The 18,673-nt window shown below is 35.6% G+C and overlaps 1 protein-coding gene across 6 annotated transcripts in view; it reads left to right on the plus strand.

The window, feature by feature from the left end:
• The window catches only part of PECAM1 (platelet and endothelial cell adhesion molecule 1), a 33,064-nt gene that overhangs the window by 3,703 nt on the left and 10,688 nt on the right, over positions 1 to 18,673 (plus strand). For 3 of the 6 annotated variants that reach the window (XM_068655048.1, XM_068655051.1, XM_068655047.1), the window contains 13 exons: positions 157 to 183; positions 2,035 to 2,328; positions 3,085 to 3,393; positions 3,480 to 3,749; positions 4,132 to 4,392; positions 5,406 to 5,687; positions 8,246 to 8,527; positions 8,953 to 9,060; positions 9,936 to 9,963; positions 10,418 to 10,488; positions 11,186 to 11,242; positions 13,309 to 13,377; positions 18,466 to 18,522. In XM_068655048.1, coding sequence (XP_068511149.1) covers positions 157 to 183; positions 2,035 to 2,328; positions 3,085 to 3,393; positions 3,480 to 3,749; positions 4,132 to 4,392; positions 5,406 to 5,687; positions 8,246 to 8,527; positions 8,953 to 9,060; positions 9,936 to 9,963; positions 10,418 to 10,488; positions 11,186 to 11,242; positions 13,309 to 13,377; positions 18,466 to 18,522 — 2,115 coding nt within the window. The other 3 variants (XM_068655054.1, XM_068655052.1, XM_068655053.1) reach the window with 2 other exon arrangements.

An 18,673-nucleotide genomic window follows, 5' to 3' on the forward strand; every position in this document is an offset into this window, starting at 1 on the left:
ACTAAGTATCTGGATGGGTACATGTGCTTCTGTGTTTTGTTGTTTGGCTGGTCGGTTGGTTTGGTTTGTTAGTTTTTTTGATAACTCTTTAGTGTTTTTAATGCTGTCTCTCAATCTGTAAACTTTGAAAATAACATTGCTTTTCACTTTTTTCAGGTTCAGGAGTTTACACTCAGGAAAGAGGTAGGTAATGATAGTTTTTTTGTGGTTTTGTTTTTGTTTTGTTTTTTCACATACGTATTTAAAAGACGTAATTTAACTGCTTTCTCTTTAGTTAGTGTGCATCCATAACAGAGTTTATCTGGTTTGCTGTACTAAATCTCTACAAAATTTGGCCATAAAAAAAAAAAAAAAAAAAGATTATACTTGGTGGTGTTTCTTAGTAAAGTGTTTAAAAGAGATATGTGCAGAGATATGTGCTGCTCAGATTTTTAATCAATGTTTTGGTGATTTTTTTCCTAGACCAATTTGCTTGCTCCCACAAATGAGAAAAGATGGGAGGGGAAATTCAACTACTTGTATTTTCTATTAGTTTTAAAAGTAAACAAAGTTATGTTCACTCTCTTTTGCTCTTTTTCTTGCAAAATATTCCATGAACATGTCTGAGCAGAGTATAGAACTTGTGTCCTGAAAGAAATGCTTTTACTTTTTATGTTTGCATCTTGTTGGCTCTGAGCATGTACACTCTGCATCCTTGCTTTTCTCCATCTATCAAGAAATGCCTGCTCCTCTGTGTCACGTAGTCTGCACATGTACAAAAAGTACTGTATTGATTTTTATGGCCCAAAATCTCCTTGGCAAATTGTAAATATCTGATAACTGGACATAGTAGAAAATTTTTACTGTTCAGGTACCTAATTTCTAATAAAAATCATGGGGAAAAGTATGCATATCCAAATCTGTAATTTCTATGGGAAGGGAAAATGAGTGCACTCAAAAGTTTTCCCTGTACTTGTTCATTGAGCTGCGTGAATAAAAGAATTATTATACTGATATTATGATAATTATAAAATTTTGTTACATAGTATCTATCATTCCTGTGGTTATAAACACAGAAACACTGTATGTGTTAATGCTATTATAAACTTAGCTTGTTAAACTACTTAGCTGTTTTTTATTTGTTCATTTTTAGTAGGAATATTGTATTCAACACATTTTTTCAAGGACTGGAAAGTTTAAATTATAAATTAAATAAAGACATTAGTTCTGTATATGATTCTGTATTTAGATTATTTAAAGCCATATGGTTGTTAAGGATTCTTGAGTGTATGATCGTGGGACATGTCACAGTGTAAAGTTAGGCATGTACAAGTTTGCTTGCAGAACTTGAACCCAAATATCTTTTGCTATGCTCCAGTTTTCCTAAAGTATAGATTTGAGATTATCCCAAGTATGTACATTACATGTTTAAAATGAAATTTGCATATTTGCAAATTACATGTTTAAAATTAAATTTAACATAACCCTAATCTTACTTTCAGATTTAAAAAAAATAAATAAATGCTGGAATAACTTCAGAGATTTCTGTTATATGTTTAGGGATGAAGTGACTTGGGGTTTAATACAACTCTAAACTGGGTTATGCTGTCATTCTTCAGTTTATTCAGACAAAAAGATATACAAACTTTTGTTAATCTCTCAGATCTCCAGACAAAAGGATCTGGAGACAACAAACTACAAGAAATAAGGAAAAACAAGAAATAGGTGCAAATCTACTCCAATGTTCTCTGCTCTTCTAGGGAATTTAGCAGATTTGGCCAAATCAGTGATTTTCTCAATTGCCCAAGGCAGAGAGTGAGGAGATGAACATTGCATGTTGGGATAATCAGTAGGGGCATCTAATATACTGGTGCAGAGAAACGTAAAGCTGCTACTACTGTCAACATCTGTGAGATCTGACCACAAAAATGATAACACTTGCTACTAGGATACAATGAATTAATTTTATCTCAAGCTACTACATTTTAATCAGTAACAGTTTTATGTTAGACAATTTGAAGATAATATAACTCTCTTTTTATTTTCTCCATCAAGTTTTTACCTTCAACAGTGTTGAAATCAGGGCTGAGCCATCTGCCAAAGTGAAGAATGGAGATCCTATGTCAATTATATGCCATGCTGATATTAGCAAAAGTGCCAATTTCCACCTACAGCATAATATTACAATTTTTAAGGATGGCAAGCTTGTATATATGATTGTATCAGACGAAGAAGTTGCACGATATGAAGTACCTATCGCTAGATCTGCAGATACAGGAGAATATGAATGTACTGTGAAAGCAGATGGAAAGACAAAATCTAGTAAATCGTTACATGTTTGGGTAACAGGTGAGTATTCTTTCAAACATGTCAGTTTTCTAAGATACAAAAAGAGAAACCTCTTGGGGTAAGTGACAATAGCCAGTGCTAAATAGGGTATCTTGCAAAAGGTTTTTTGTCCTTAGACATCCCAGTGCTTTACAAGAGTTGAGTACTAAGTCCTCATGTTAAGGCACAGAAATGAAATCTCAGTCCCAAGCTTACCTGGCAGATCAGTGACAGTCAAAAATGGAATTCATGCCTCCTGAGCCACCTTCCCATGCTCTATCCCTGAGACTAGAGAAAGCGTTATTTATGAAAGCTTGCACCCATAGACTGTAAATACATTGGTGGGGGAGACTAAATTACTGGAAAAGCTGGAAACAAAGATTGCCACCTTGTAATAGCTGTTGCCAAAGCTAGTATCAGTGGTGGACTACTTTTGTAGATAATTTTATATCTGTTTTTCTGTCTTGTTCCTTCATCTTTTCTGAGAACAGGGGCAACCTCTGTCTATACTCTTTCTAGTCATGTATTCTTGACTGAAAGTGATGTTTTGCCTCTTGGAAAAGCAACTAGGAAAACATTTGTCCTGTGTTAAATAGTTACAATAATATAGTTACAATAGTAAATAATAATAATAGTAAAACAAACAAAACAAACAGATCCAGTATTTGCAAATTATTTGTATCTGTCCATTAGCATAAATCGATACCATAGTCATCAGAGATAGATCACTGCATCACCCCAAATCAAACTATTTCTTTCCTTGTTTTCTGCTGTAAGGAATGACCAAACCAATCCTGACTGCTGAGAAAAGAGAAGTTTTAGAGGGTGAAGTTGTAAAATTACGTTGTGAGCTGCCAGAAGAAGTACCTCCTTTACAGTTTCTTTTCCGTAAGACAAAGACAAATTCAACTCCTAAAGAAAAACTTGTATTTGAGGCATACAGGAATTTTTCTACAGTGGAATTTTCTGTTGAAGAGGGGGATAATATTTTGTACTTTGACTGTTTTGGTAGGAGATTTGTGAAATATATAAACTCTGAAGTTGAAAGTTCAGAACCCAGCAACAGAACACTTGTTACTGTCAAGGGTAAGTTGCTTAACTTTTCATTTTACATTTCTTTGCTTGCCATAATTAAAAAGTTGGATTCTGATATTATATGTATTCTCTTTCAGAACCATTTATAAAGCCTTCTCTGATCATCAAGTCCACAAGTAATATTACAGAAGGAGACAGAATAGAGTTTGAATGCTCAACTGTAGTAGCTCGAATGCGTGACATTGAAATCATACTTCAGAAAAACAAAACAATACTGAATAGTGTACGAGATGAGAAACTTTTGAAATATTCTGCAGTTGCTACTCTAGAGGACAGTGGTGAATACCTGTGTAAGGTGGAGCAAGGGAGAGCATCTAAAACCACCAAACTGAATGTTGTTGTGGCAGGTAAGACCTCTGTTCACCTTAGATTTTACTCAGTGAAGAAATATTTAAATTCGAATTTGGTAGATCTGCAAAGGTAATGTCCAGATCCAAGTATAAATTTTCCCTAATTTAAAGGCTATTTAGATTTAGATTTCTGATTTTTTCCTGCCACTAATACTTTCCAACTAAAATAATACTTCAAAATACTTTCCACATATGGGATGTGGATTCCAAGCAATTGTTACATTTCTGTTTTCCCTGAAAATATTATTATATTACAATAGCATGATGGGTTTTTGTCCTGATTGTAATCTTTCTCTATATGCTTCATTCTGTATAATTTGGGATAGGCAGTCACATTCTTTTATGCTCAATTCGAATGATTTCTCTTTTTATCTTACAGAGTTATTCCCCAAGCCAATATTGTCTGCTTCTCTGAGCAAGCTTGATGAAAATAAAGAATTAACTTTGAGTTGCAGCATTAGTGGTTTTCGAAAAGCTAACTTCTCTATATTACGGAGAAATTCAAATGGAGACATTTTGTTGAAAAATTCTAGAAACCTAACAATGAGAGTTAATGTGAATGATACTGGATCCTATATCTGTAAGGCTGAAGTAAAAGGAATTGTCAAGGAGAGCAAACCTGTAAGGATAAGTGTTTATGGTGAGTAGATACAGAAGGTTAGAACCCAGTGGAAAAAAAAAAAAAAAAGAAATCAAAGCCATAAACTTATAAATAGGCTCATCTTTTTACAAATCCATCTCTTCTACTTCATGAACTACAAGGGTGTTCATAAGTTTTTGGAATATTAATTTCTGTGAGATGTGCTTACACGCTTTAGTTGTAGAGGATTTGACCTATTGTTATCTTAGTCAAGTGAGGCTGTTACAGGCTTGGCCCTAGAGGAAAGGAGATAGCATGTCTTCCCTTCTGTCCTGTTCACTTGGTTCTGCTAGGTGCCAAATAAGCTCTCGTTCATTACCATTTGCAGGAGCTGGGAATGATCTGCAACCATTTAACTCACCAGTTTGATCTGAAACTCTGTCAGTAGCTACCTTGAATCTCTTCCCCTGACCCTCCAGGCAGAAAGCCATGAGAGACAGAGGTCATCTGGATGACTGTACTCCAGAAAAGCCAAATTTTTTGCTATCTATACAACCCCCTGACCAGCACACTGTTTATAAACACCCTAGTTTCCTTCCCCATCATGGAACAAGCACAGTCAGTTCTCAAGTCTGTAAAGGGGGATTAATTGGGTTGTAACTCACTGCAGAAACAGAGGTCCCTGATTAGATGCTAGAGTATCCATCTCAGATAATACATGTGATGTAACTTTGCCTCCAGATTATTTTACTCTATATATTTGCTCCTTGGGTAAGAGCTAGCTCTCGAGTTTGGATGATCCACAGCTGTTTTACTGACCTTTTCTTGGTTTTCTTTGCATGCTGCTTGCATGCTGTTTTAGTCTAAATCATATATGTATGTTTTGTTATCTGTTTTTTCTTTGTTCAAGTCATCCTCTTGCTTCCATTCTGTCGATGAGCAGGAGCTTCCCGTATAGGTTGGGTGTGGAAACTAGCTAAATAGTGTATATTTGAATGTTTTATATAAAATAATATTGTATCTTTGAGTCTTATGTAATATAATTGGCAACACTTTTTTTCTTCCCATTTTAGCTCCGGTCTCCAAGCCAACTCTTTCTGTTGTCAGTGGTTTACCGGAGGTGGTGCTGGGGAAACCTCTACAGTTGATCTGTCGTTTAATGATGGGAACACCGCCAATAACATTCACATTCTACAAAGGAAATGAAGTTAAGAAAGTGGTAATTAATGACACATATGCTACATTCTTGGATGAAAATATTAGACAAAATGACAAAAGAGGATACAAATGTGAAGCTAGAAATAATCACTCTAGCGGCGTGAAAACTAGCAATATTCTCAACATCACAGTAATAGGTAAGTCTGTTCAATGCTTCTTGTCTAATGCCATATTTTGATTCTTGAAACTGCTTGAAGTGGCATATTATAGACTAAGCAAAATGGATGCTTTATAAAAGCTTTATAGTTTATTATAATAAAAGCATTATTTCATTCAAAATGTTTATAAATCCTTGTTCAAATGGAGTAAAAATAGTTGGAGATCTGTATCAGACTATTTGTCAATGAAGTAACAATCTTGATAGTAGTCAGAACTGAGTTAATTACAGCTGAGTTTATTTTAATGCAAAAGACATCTGACTTGAAATCCTGTTGTAGAAGTAGTCTTACTGGCAAAGCATAAATGATTTCAGGGTTCAAAAATTTGAACAACAAAAGCTGTTTCAGTAAAATAACGATTAAAAAATTCAGAACCAGATAAATTTTTTCCACATTTGATTTCCATAGGTCTGGATTTATTGCATATGTAATGATATTGAAGTTATTTATATGAATGATATTGAAGTTATTTGCAGCTCCTGCAAATGGTAATGAAGTTATTATATGGGTATCTTAACACTACTTCAAGAAGGAGCATGCTAGTGAAAAAGCTGTGATTTGCAAGTGTGCAATTGGTAGATGTGAAGAGCAACTTCAGGAAGCAAAAAACTGTTTCATAGTAAGCTACAAGAATCTGATACTGATAACTCTTAAAACATATGTGCGTGTTGGTTCTTATGTGGGTAAGAGCGGCTTGTTTTGGTGGGATTTTAACCATCATACTGTATTTCTGTAGATTTGTTTGGTGCTCTCCGAGCAGATGGTAGTAAATTTTCACACAATAGTTCAGATCCTAGTGGTTCAAAGGAGTTTTCAGTGTTGTGTCCTAGCCTGAATCCAAATTGTGTTCATTTTAAAAATATAAACTTGCTAAAAGGTGGATTATCTCTGAGTTTACTGAAGAAATGTGAGTTTTGACATTGAGTTGTACATGACTAGAACAGATATATCCAGAACTGTTGCATTTCTTCTGTGTCAGTTGGATTATTGCACAGCTGAAGGACATGCTCTTTGCTTTCTTGGCCTCTAAAAAAAGTCTCAGATGACAGTATTTGCCTTTGCTTAGATTATAGAGCTAGGAGTGCACATCAAGTTCATCAGTTCCACTAGGATATGCTTTGCTAACACTGGAGAGAAGCTGAAATACAAAACTGTGAAAAGCTTTATCCAGTAAAATGTAAAGTCAAGGTAATTTGAAATAACGAGTAACAAATAAACAAATACAAAGCATAATCTTAGTCCTTTAATAAGTGTCTATTTCTATAGTGTCTTACACATCCTTGCTAGAACTAGCGTATTGCAGTCATTACAGCAGTGTTTTGGTATATACTATGACACTGTTCGGAAATTCTGAATAGAAACTCACATTTTGGAGCCTGATGAACCTATCTTCTGCAGCTATTCTCTCCTGATGTGGCTGTTTTCTCTCCTGAGTTCTGTTTTCTGTCCTTTCTGGCTATACCAGATCTGAAAAAAAATATTTTGTTTTATATAGCAATTCTCTCACAGTCATGAGGCCAGTTGCAGTAGCCCACATTTTGCAACTGAATCAGTTTCCTCGTATAAATGCAGCTTTCATGACAAGTGTCTTTTCATATCAGATTTGGCTTCCTCGTTTTGCTTCTGTGCCAGTGTTGCCTTGATGACTCCTCATTTACTTCTGTCGTGTTATCCATGACCCTGCTCCAAACACATTAATAATAGTTCCAGAAAAATTTTGTTCAGTAATTTTAGCAAAGCAGGTGCTTCAAATCCAAAGCATTTTGGGAAGCTAGTGACAGTCCACTTGCATTGTGCCATAGAAAGTGTTAACTGTATATACATTTTTTTTTCCTGATGCAGTTATGAGTTTTGATTCACATGTATTTGTAAGATAGCTCTGTATATGTTATTTCCTTCATTAGTAGCCTAAAAACTGTATTTTCACTATGCATATTCTTACAACTTGTTCAAATGTAGACTATTTTCTTTTGTTTGCTATATCCTGTAATCTTTAGAATTTAGGACTTGCTCATGCCTTTAATGCATCATCTGACAATGTTTACTATTGTTACGAGAAAGATATAATGCAGTTAGTATAAAACAGTGTAACCCTACATAACTATGAAAGCATAGGTACATAAATTATTTATAATATATATACAATAATTATAAATAATAATTATATAACTGTAAATAATTATAATTATTTGTACTATCAAACTGCAGAGTGTATTATTTCTGAAAACTAAATAATTTCTAGGTTGGGGCCTGGTGGGAATCTGAAGGAGTTTAAGAGGCTGACTTCTGTGGAAATGGATATAGTTTCCTTCTGTGTCTGCTTTGCTTCTTTATGATGCCCTCTTTATTTTTGAGTGTATAGAAATATTTACTGGAGGATGCAATCTGGCAGAGATATTTCAGAACAATACTGTGCATTCACTCTGTTTAGCTAAGTAAAATGTCATTAAAGCAAGTATATCTACAATACAGTATTTTATCATCAAAGTTATTTTTAATAGCAGAGAGATCTGTTTCATTTGTGCCTTTCTTTGTAGTACCAATCAGGAATGCCAGCTTGGGCAGTATTCCATATGGGGATGTGGAAGATGGCAGTGGGACTGCTTTTCTCTGCTCTGTCAAAGAAGGATCTTGGCCAATCCACTTCAAGATTTTTAAAAAATCTGATCACGATACTCTTTTATATGAAAAAACCGAAAGCACAGACAGAATCGTGTGGCACAAGGAAACAATGAGCAGGCAGGATACAGGGACATATTACTGCATGGTTTCTAATCGAGCTAAGGTGAATGTGAAAAGCCATCCAATAACCATCAATGGTAAGTTAACTTTTACAATAAGCTGCATACTCTGCTATCATGGCAGGTGAGGTCATGTTATATGTAAAGTTACTAAATGTAAGGGATGTTATGAAGTATACCTGCCTTACTTGGTTTTGTTCCACCATTGGCAGAAGTTAGACAGAGAAACATTTATAAACAGAGGTTATTTTTCCTACATACAAAAGCTTAACAGATGCTCAAAAGCCAAAGGAGTCATATTAAGTTAAAAGCAACCCTTTGTTGTACTGAGATGTCTGTCACAAGAGCAAGGCTCACTAGCGACCTTTGCATGCAAGTCTCCTTAAAGACTTTCAGCATTGTGTAGAAAGGTTAATTTGTAGTAAAGCTCACTTTATGCAGAAGTTAGTGATGATGACCAGTCACTGTATATACTCTCTTAAACATGTCTTCCGTATTTCCAGTCATCTTAGCGTCTTGGCAGAAAGGAGTCATTGCTGCATTTGTCCTCATACTTATCGTAGGAGCAATAGCTCTCACTGTATGGTGGTTTTTATGTAAGAAGAAAAAGGGTAAGAAATGATTCTCTTCTATTTCTTTAGTAATTAATGTATTGCAGTAAAAACATTGTATCTGCTTCAGGAACAAAGGCCCGTGGGGGTGAAGCCTTGGGAAATGACTACATGGGTTTTTAAAAACTTAAAAGTCTGCTTAAAAATGCATGGTTGGGTCAAATTAAGCTGTAGGTGTGTTGAAGTTGCTCAGGTATCTTAGGCAGAATAGGGAGAACATCTAACTAATGGTGCTGGAAAGGCACTAGTGGAGCACATGTTTTTGGAGGTAGGCCAGAATTGCACTATTCTGATGCAATCCAAGGTCTGGAATTCAGACCCTTCAAATGTAGAGGAAGAAGCAGCCTGAGTTGCTTTTTGTTCTGTTACAGAACTACAACAATTTGATTCAGGGTCCCAACTTGGAGGTAATTGAGATATTTCCCTAGTCTTTATGAAGGAAATTTTAGATTATTAGATTTCTTTTTCTCCCCGCACTAATATAATTTCACTTTTGTGTTTGTCTTTTATCATTAAGGTATTATTTCAGATATTGGTCTTTTGGAAAGTAAGGAAATCTAGTTTAAATGAACATCCTGTGATATGGAGTACATTGCAAAATATTTTGGAAAATTTCGAGTACCTGGATGTCCTAGGCAGCTTAAATTGACCAGGCTGAAATTTGAGGTTAAAGAGCTTAGCTTCACTGCAAAAGAGACATTTAAATGGGATGTAGAACACTAAGTAATTGATTTTGTAATATCTAAGAGAATTTACTCTGATTTTGGTAGATAATTGCTGTGTTTTTATTTTTTTTATTTTTTTAATTATTATTATTTTAAAATTATTTTACTTGTACAGTATATTAATAGACGCTTTTATTCTTCTTTGTCAAGCTAAAGAATCATCCATGGAGATGTCTCGGTAAGATAGCTTGCTTTCTGGTAATGGTGAAGTATTTCTGTTTAAAGGTTTGGGGCCTTCCACCATATGAATGTAGTTTATTATGGCACACACCTGCAAACAATAGATGGTTGTGCTTCATGCACCACCTGCTTACACAACAACAGGATGAGGAAATACTCTAAAAATAGAAAAAGGACAGCTAAGAGAAATACAAGAATGTCAGACCTACATTTGAATGCATTTAGAAATTAAATTAAAAACACTGAAGTCTTAAAGTAATGCAAGAAGGACCACATTTGATTTAAAGCTTGCTTATGTTTATCATAAAGACAGAAACAAAATTTTCATTAGCTTCAATACTTAAGAAATTGTAGTAGTCAGCATAGACAATGACTGACATTTGCATATCATCATGTTGATTTTGTTGGCTGGTATGGATAATTACATAAACTTTTATTGGTTTGCTCTTCAGATCTGCCTTGGCTACAAACTCAACAAATGAAAAACTGGCAAGACAGCACAATGATGGAGACTACTATTCTGGTAGGATATTTTACTGTAAAACTAGTAGTAAATTGACCTAATGACCAAATTAAATATTTATTCTAAGATTTGGACTTGCATGGTTGTGGTTTAGACGGGGGCCAATTTTTTGGTAATCCTATAATCACAATAACATTCTCCAAAGTGTTTTCTATCATTTTGAATTTGCATAGCTTTTTATGAGCATGTCTTATACAAAGGCTTGTTTATAAATATGCTCAGGCACTTCTACCAGGCAATCAGTTACCAATACTACAGATGGAAAATGATGGTAAAGGAGAATTACTTCCTCATTTTGACAGATTTCCGACAGATGCAAAAAATGAGTTCAGAGAGCAAATTTGAGTTGTGGCATGTGCTCCCACAGTCTGGCAGCAATGTAGCAATGTTAACTTGCCCTTACTGGTCACTTTCTTTCCTGGATCTCAGTGTACTTCATGAAATAGGTGGACGTGTTGTTTAGAGTACCTGCTATGAGCAAAGTTATCCTGTTTTTTTTTGTTTTTTTTTTTTAACCTGATTATTTAAGAAGTCCTACTCACCTGTGTTGCATGACTGTCTCTTAGATGTGAATCTAAAAGTAGAATTTCTCCTATGTAAATAAACAATGGCAATATGAACTGCAGCTGTTTAACTCATTCATTTGATTGTCTTTAATAAATATTTTCTCAGCTCAACTTTTACTTGAATATTTTAGGATCAGGTTACATTGAAGATGGTGAAAATCACATGAAATCAACAGATGAAAATAAAGGTAATTTCAAACTTAATAGATTCTATTTTTATTTTTTTATTTTTTACATTTGATGGCTGTAATGTTTTCTTGTGGCGGCAGTGAGGATTTGATAGGTTCAGTCCTTTCCTCCTCCTCTCTGATAGTGGAGAAAACTGACAAATATAGATCTTTTTCCTCATGTGCAGAATGGAAATGACAGGACCCATTTCTGAACATCATTGTGAAGTGTAATTAATTTTGCTGGATTTGAGGCCTTCAGATGGAGGACAGTTTACAACTAACTAATAGTAGGAATTTTAAATTCTATATGACATATATTAAGAAGCGTTTTTTTTTTTTTTTCTACAGACATTTTATTTCTCTGTCTTTTATTCCTTTCTACAGATCTTGAAATATTTAAGCATTAAACCTAAAAATAATCTGTTATGAATCAGAATAACATGACCTGCCAAATGCCTTGACACACCACATGGGATAATATCTATAATCATTAAAAGGTGTCATCAACTACTATCATCTAGCATATTGCATTCTTCATGACCAGTGTTTTTAAAATATTTATTCAAAGAATACTGCTTAAATATGTGGATAATTTCACAGAAAAACTTGGAACCAACCTTTGGAAACTCTAGCTCAATTATTCTTTTTTTTTCTTTTGTTTCTTTTTTTTCTTTTATCCTACCTGTTTCAGATCAAGTTAGCTCTGATGTAGCAACCTGCATGTGTGCAGGAAATAAATGGTTTTAATCTTTATCCACTACAGATTGGGCAGCTTTGTTAAAACCAACTAGGTTATTGAAGATCTATGTACCAGATACAGAAGCCTATTCTTTATATAATTCTAAAAATAACAGTAACCATTCTGTATTTGTATGACAATAGCTTTTACTTCAGCAAGCAAGAGGAAAGAGCTTATGGTCAGTGTATGGAACTTAGCCCATTGTGGCCCGAATAAGTCAAATTAGAAATAGAGACACCCTCATGTAAAACAAACACACAGACAGCTGGAACATAGGAACATAAAGCTGTATCGATCCTCAAGAATCTTTCCTATTGTAGGAAGTATGTATTTAAACTTTGTTATTGACTAATATTTCTTCTGAAACAGTTGTTTTTTTTTTCTTGGCTTTTTTTTTTTTTTCCTTCTCTCACCAATGCTATTGCAATGTTGCTCCAAAACTAATGCTGTTGAAAGGCTGCTCCAAAATTTTACAGTTCTAGTCATCAGATCTTTTTGTTCTAAAGAACCTGCAAGCATTTCTGCAGGGTTCCAGTCTGCCATAGACTTTCCAACTTTTTCAGAAATCCAGTAGAAATCCATCTAGGAAAACCCCGAGGAAAAGAGCAGGAAATAACAGCTGTTTCTTGTCTCTGTTACATCCAGTTACTGGTCGGCCAGTAGTCTTAGTAAATCATCTGTCTAATCATTGTCAAGCTTTTTGTGGGCATTGTGGAAAGGAGCATTTTGAGGAGGTAGATGGGTGGTCATTGTAAATATTCTAAGGAGAACTTGAAGGGCAACTCTTTATGGAGAACACGAGGGAAAAGTGCTGAAATTGCTTTGTGGCAAAGCAGAAATTGAGAGTATGAGAGGTGATGAGAGTAGTCATGAAGGACTTAGGGAAGGCTTTTAAACATGAGCAAAGTGGACAGTGGGAAGTGTCCTGCCCCAGCAGCCATGCAAAAGGAAGAAAAAGTAATGTCAGGGAGAAACATAGAAGAGAGAGAACCTGTAGCTGCAGCAGGAATAGGGGAGAATCCCAGATAATCTCCTACTCCATTTGTGTTGTGACACTTTTGAAGGTGTTTAATAGAAAGTAAGAATTAGGCACAATTCTCACATCACACAGTTTCAGAATTTTGGTTTGTGTTGTACTGCTGCTTCTCGGGTAGGGGCGGACCTTAGGAATAGGTAGGCCTTACACCTCTGATAACTCATGTCTGCTGTAAATAGGGCCTGATCCTGCACCTATCAAAGTCGATGAGGACATGTCCATTAATTTCAGTGGCGGTAGGATCAGGCCCACTGTTCAAGTGAAACATGCAGTGCTACAAAGAAACATTTTCTTGATATTTTTGGGCAGGACCTGACCTTGAGAGTGCTGAGGTGGAGTACACTGAAGTTGAAGTATCAACGCTTGATCCTCACAGAGGTAATATACTGTGTGGCATCTATGGTTATGATTTGGGATTAATTCCACGCATGTTACTACTCCCTGACTCTGATTTGACATTGGCATCTATAAATATAAGAGCAGGTTGTGCTTTGCATGCATGACGGTTTCATGCCAATAGTGTTCCTTAATGTAGATGATGCTGTGGCAACCATGCTCTTGTTCATTGCAATCCTTCTTCCCCAGGGATCCTCTTGTTCACTTGCCCATCCCATTCATGTGAGGTCTCTGCAGAGCAGGGGTCCCAGTTAGATCTGTGTCTCTGAGCAGAAAGCAGCCTGCTGTGAATGCTCATGTTAGAGAGTCCAAACTTACTGACAGCCGTTTGAGGTTAGCCACAGGGTAGGTTAACAGAGAGAACAGAAATCAGAAGAATCGCTTTTGTTTATAAAGGAACTGGCTGAAGGATGAAAGCTGTAATACACTTGTGATAGAGAAGGGAGAGAGAAGAGTGTACTTAGTCTTTTAGTCTGGAGAGGGATGGAGAACATCCTGGGTTGTGTGAGACATCAGACAGAAAAATTAGAATATTGATACCCAGATAATTTTGGCCCACATGTCTCGCAGTAGCTCCATGGCAACAATAACCAGAAATCATGCCATGAGTCTAAGCTATGTGTCTCTGCAACCTTGTCGGAGAAACCCGTTAAAATTTATTCATCAAACGCACACTTGAATCGCTCTGTGTCAGCTGGAGAACTGTGATATCATTATACTCTTGTGCTGAAAGCTGTTAAATCTTTCAGACACTTAGAAAAAGTTTCAAGTACCTAAGAGTGAATAAAACCCACCAGAGACATTTATGCTATACCCTAGCTTCTTTGTTTTAACTTAATCAGAAGCAAAGTGATGAAGGAATGGACAAATTTGCTTTTCCCTTGTAGGAAAGAACAATCACTTATTTCGGAGACCAAAGGCATGCTTGTTTAGCTAGTAATACAGATCTTTGGCCAAAGTGCTCACTCTTCATGCTTGGCATCAAAGCTCTCTTGCTAAAGCCAGTCCTTCTGTTCTTTTGCTCTTTTCTGACATGCTGGTATCATTCATCACAGAGTTTTCCCCGTATTCTAAGCATGCTATTTATTCACCTCTGCTAAGTTTTGCACTTAGATATCACAGCTGCACTCTTTCTCAGAATAGGGCTAATACTTAATTGTTCCAAATGTTTTCTGAGTGTGCATTGTACAATGTAGAATGGTAAAGATATACTAACGTATTGCAATTTAAATGAAAAATCCTATTAAATGCAAGACCAGCATCTCTAAAAATAGGCTTTTCGTCTCATTTCTGAGATTCCAGTATACCAGACTGAGTAATAAGTGTCTGTGCTATGTAGACTTCCATCATAGCTGAATCCAGTTAAATTGCAAAATACTGTTTAAAAGAGAGTGTATAAATTAGATCAGACTATTCTAACTAAATGCTGACTCGTGTTACAGACCTATGTATGACATACAGAATGTTAATTTATTCTGTAAGGCTGAACCACGCTTCAAATACATTGAGATGTTATAGCTCCCTAATCAATTTCTTGTGTTGCACCCAGTACACAAGTGAATGCATGCTTTGGTCACATAAATGGCAACTGCACTGCAAACATTTAATGCATTAATCTTTCAGAGCATCATGAGGTTGCTGTTTAAATGAAAGGCGTTATATGAAACCAAGCTGCAAGTTTAATTCTTTCAGTTCTGCATTGCCTTTAGCAATGAGGAGAGTATGAGACTATTTTTTGGGAAAGGAGAAGCAAAAATCTGTTTCATCATATACCCTTGTAGTAATCAAGCACACCCACAAAACTAACAGCCATAAGACTGCCACTAGTGCTTTTATCATGTTGGTGTTATTGCATGAGTTTTGTTTCAAATTGAAATACTTATATCTCTCTGTGGGCTATGATCAGTCCTTGTTAGGGAACAGACCTTCCAAATGATCATCTAGCCCCAAATCCCAATTCTGTTCTGATATCACCTATTTTATGAATGAAGACAAAGTATAGCACACTTGTCTCTTCTCTGGGCATGCAAGTCTCATCCAGCAGACTGCATGTACAGTCTGGTTCCTTCTGCCTTTTGAGAACCCCTGATTTCTTTGATCACTCAGGACTAGCTTCAATTTATTTTATCTGTCTATTTGTTCCTCCTGCCACTGTTGTCAATGGTGATACTAATCTGAAGAGTAGGAGAATCAGATTTTGTGTATCGTGTGAAAGAAGAGTGCAATATGTAAGCTGTCTTTGGGTAGCTTTCTGAAATCAGGAATAACTGAATGCCACCTCAGAACAAGTTCATGTAGTTGTATAAGGATGTACTCTTTGTCTTAGCCGGTAAAGGACTAATACATTTTAAAGCAGTTGTAGTTTCACCCTGTTTTCTTCAGCCACGTCTGCAGTAGCTGGCCATTATAAAATGATTTTTAACACAGTGTTACAGTAAATAGGCTAGTGCATCAAAAACTTGGTATGTGCTGTGGTTCTATGGTAAGCAAAAAAGAACAGGGTTCATTATGATGTTATGCATGGTGGTAAGCTTGTTAAGTACAAAGTTTTGCTGCTTTGTTTTGAAAGTCTACATGGGAATAACTTGATACCTACTTTCTAAGTAGGGGTGAAGAGGCTACCTCAAATATGAGGTAGAGCTGGAGCTTCACAAGCCAACTTTTATTTGGGGTAGTTGTAGTTGATTGTTAATTTGATATTTAAAGAGGCAGTCATTCTCAAGAATGATTAAATTGAATATTTATGGAGGTTATATGCCTCCTCCTATTTTTGTTTTTTTATAAACAAAAATATAATACTTACCTTTTCTAAAGCTTAGTTGTATAGAAAGATGGCAAATGATTTAGACCTTTTATTATTAATATGAGCTAAACCAAATGTCAGCACTAAAATAAGATCAAAAAATATCCATACAGTGAGAAGGGAGAAACTGCTAATCATGGATAATAACATGCTGCTGCTTTTACTTCTGTAGCTGGTTAGTCATCTGCATGGTGGCAACATTATAAAAGTCAGTGGGAACAAAATGTCAAATCATGAAAGTAATTTCTCCAAGCGCTGAGACAACTTTTGGAAGATTAGCAAAGAAAGTAACATGGGCACTGTCATTAATTCACAATTCAATGTAATAAATTTTCAAAACAAAAAGCTAAGGAAATGCCTCCCACCAAATCTTCCCAGAGTCAACAGGAGTATATTTGGGATTGTAGTCTGTTAAAAATTGTGTTCCAAATGAAACAAGCTACCTTTCATTAAAATTCTTAAAAGAATACGTCTTGCTTCACTGGAAATTTGTATTGAGCATTTAAGCAATAGTCCATACGTATAGGATAAGCATTTCATGATCTTCAGACTATTTTGCAAAGAACATTCATGCTAAAACTGCAGTGTGAATGCTGTGATTAGGTGCTTTGTGAAATGTAGCTCCTACTGTTGAAATTAATAGTAGTTTTCCATCTTGATTCTGTTGTATTAGGTCCCAACTTTTAATGGACACTTAACAGAATTAACAAAAATTAAATTAGCTTTAGAAAATTAGAATGTGGTGCCAGAACCACTGAGGTTCTTCACAGCAATGCAGTACAGTAACAGTCCTTACTTTTAGTCTGGCTGCAGATCAATATGCCTGAATTCTTCAAGAGTTTTTATAACTAATATGCAGGACTTTGTATCCAGAAACGTGAATTCTCTTTCCATTTTCTAGCAGACAGGATACAACCATCTTTGTTTTATTTTTATTTTTTACTTCACACAGAAAAATCTAACTTAGTGAAGATCTAAAAAACAAAACAAAACAAAGAGTCTAACTTCAGTGAAGATACTCAGAAATTAGAGGAGATATTGGTAGAATTCTGAGATTTTCCAAATCACTCAGTTCAAATGAAATTAATGAATGTTTCTAAAATGCTTTGTGATCCTCAGACAGCAAGCTCCTAAGCTCATGCAGGCAGGATGGCCTTTTATACCAACAGAAGAAAATAATTTTAAGCATACAATTTTCTGGAGCAGTTTGCTTTAATACTAATCTAAACTATGCAAGAAAGCAAGGAAATTGCTCAAATCTTTTACTTGCCAGAGCTGCGTTTACACTAGCTATAGAGAAACTGAGTTCTTTAGCTTTTCAGGCCTTTGGCCAAGGCTTTGCCCTTCCCTACTGTGGTAACTGTCTATAGTTATAAAATGTGGTATCAAAACTCTGTGGGTAGGTTTTCACAGATGTCAAATAAGGAGTGAAAAAAAAAAAAAAAAAAAGAAGCTTTTTGCTTTCTACCTCATAGAGAAACAGAAGTTTACAGAGCTTGCAACCCCGCGGGTGTGAAAAATGGATGGCTAAGACTAACACTGCATTTGTGTTCCCAGTTGTGTCCTTAGAGGCATAAATCTTTTCTTTCTGCATTTTCTTATTACTTTCTGTCTTTGCACAAGCCTTTTCAGCCTTTACTCCTGCTATGTCCACCTGATCTCAGCACAGCAATGGAAGAGTCCTGATGTAGTGAGGAACTGAGAGGAAACACTTCCTAGTTAGCACCTAAATAGAAGATGTGCAGTGTGAAATCTGTGGATGTTCTTCTGAGATATTTCTCAAAGAAAAGCAAAATAGATTGGTTTTGTGACTATAAGATGTAATCAGGTTAGTTGCCAAAATCAGGCATACTTAGTCTTCCAAATTATAGATCTCGTCAGGTCTGGGATCCCTAAAAACATAAAACAAATTGAAGAAGCTCTTTTAAGTGATCCTGAGAAACTCTTCTCTAGTGTTAGATGTTTTTGTAAAAATAAAGTAATAACAAAGTCAAGAACATTATTAGAATGTTATTTTTTTAAATGGAAGGTTATATTGGTCATCATTTTGTATGTAGCAGGTGAGATATCTCCCTCTCAGAACCATATGGACTGGGTTTGGGGGAGGGGGTATAGCTGTTTTTTCTTACAGGCTCCACAGGCTGATTGCTGCTTATGTAACTATTTCCTCTGAAAGTAAAACAGTGTGTTCTGTTTGTTTAAGGAGCTTTTCATAAGGCAAACACAAAAAAGAAAAGAAATTGATTCTGTGCCAATACATTTTCCAGCTCCTGTACAGAAGGGGACTGAAACAGTTTATAGTGAAATCAGAAAAGCTAATAATGGTAAGTAAGCTAGTGAAAAAATAAACACAAAAAGGAAGCATTTGTATAGATATTAGAGTTAAATTTGTGACTGAATAGAAGATAAATGCCTTAAAAAGCAATCCAGGTCACATTAGAACATTCCAAATAGCAGCTAACAAATCATAGGTGT

This window comes from Anas acuta, chromosome 18 (genome assembly GCF_963932015.1).
Source record: "Anas acuta chromosome 18, bAnaAcu1.1, whole genome shotgun sequence".
NCBI classification, from domain to species: Eukaryota; Metazoa; Chordata; class Aves; order Anseriformes; family Anatidae; genus Anas; species Anas acuta.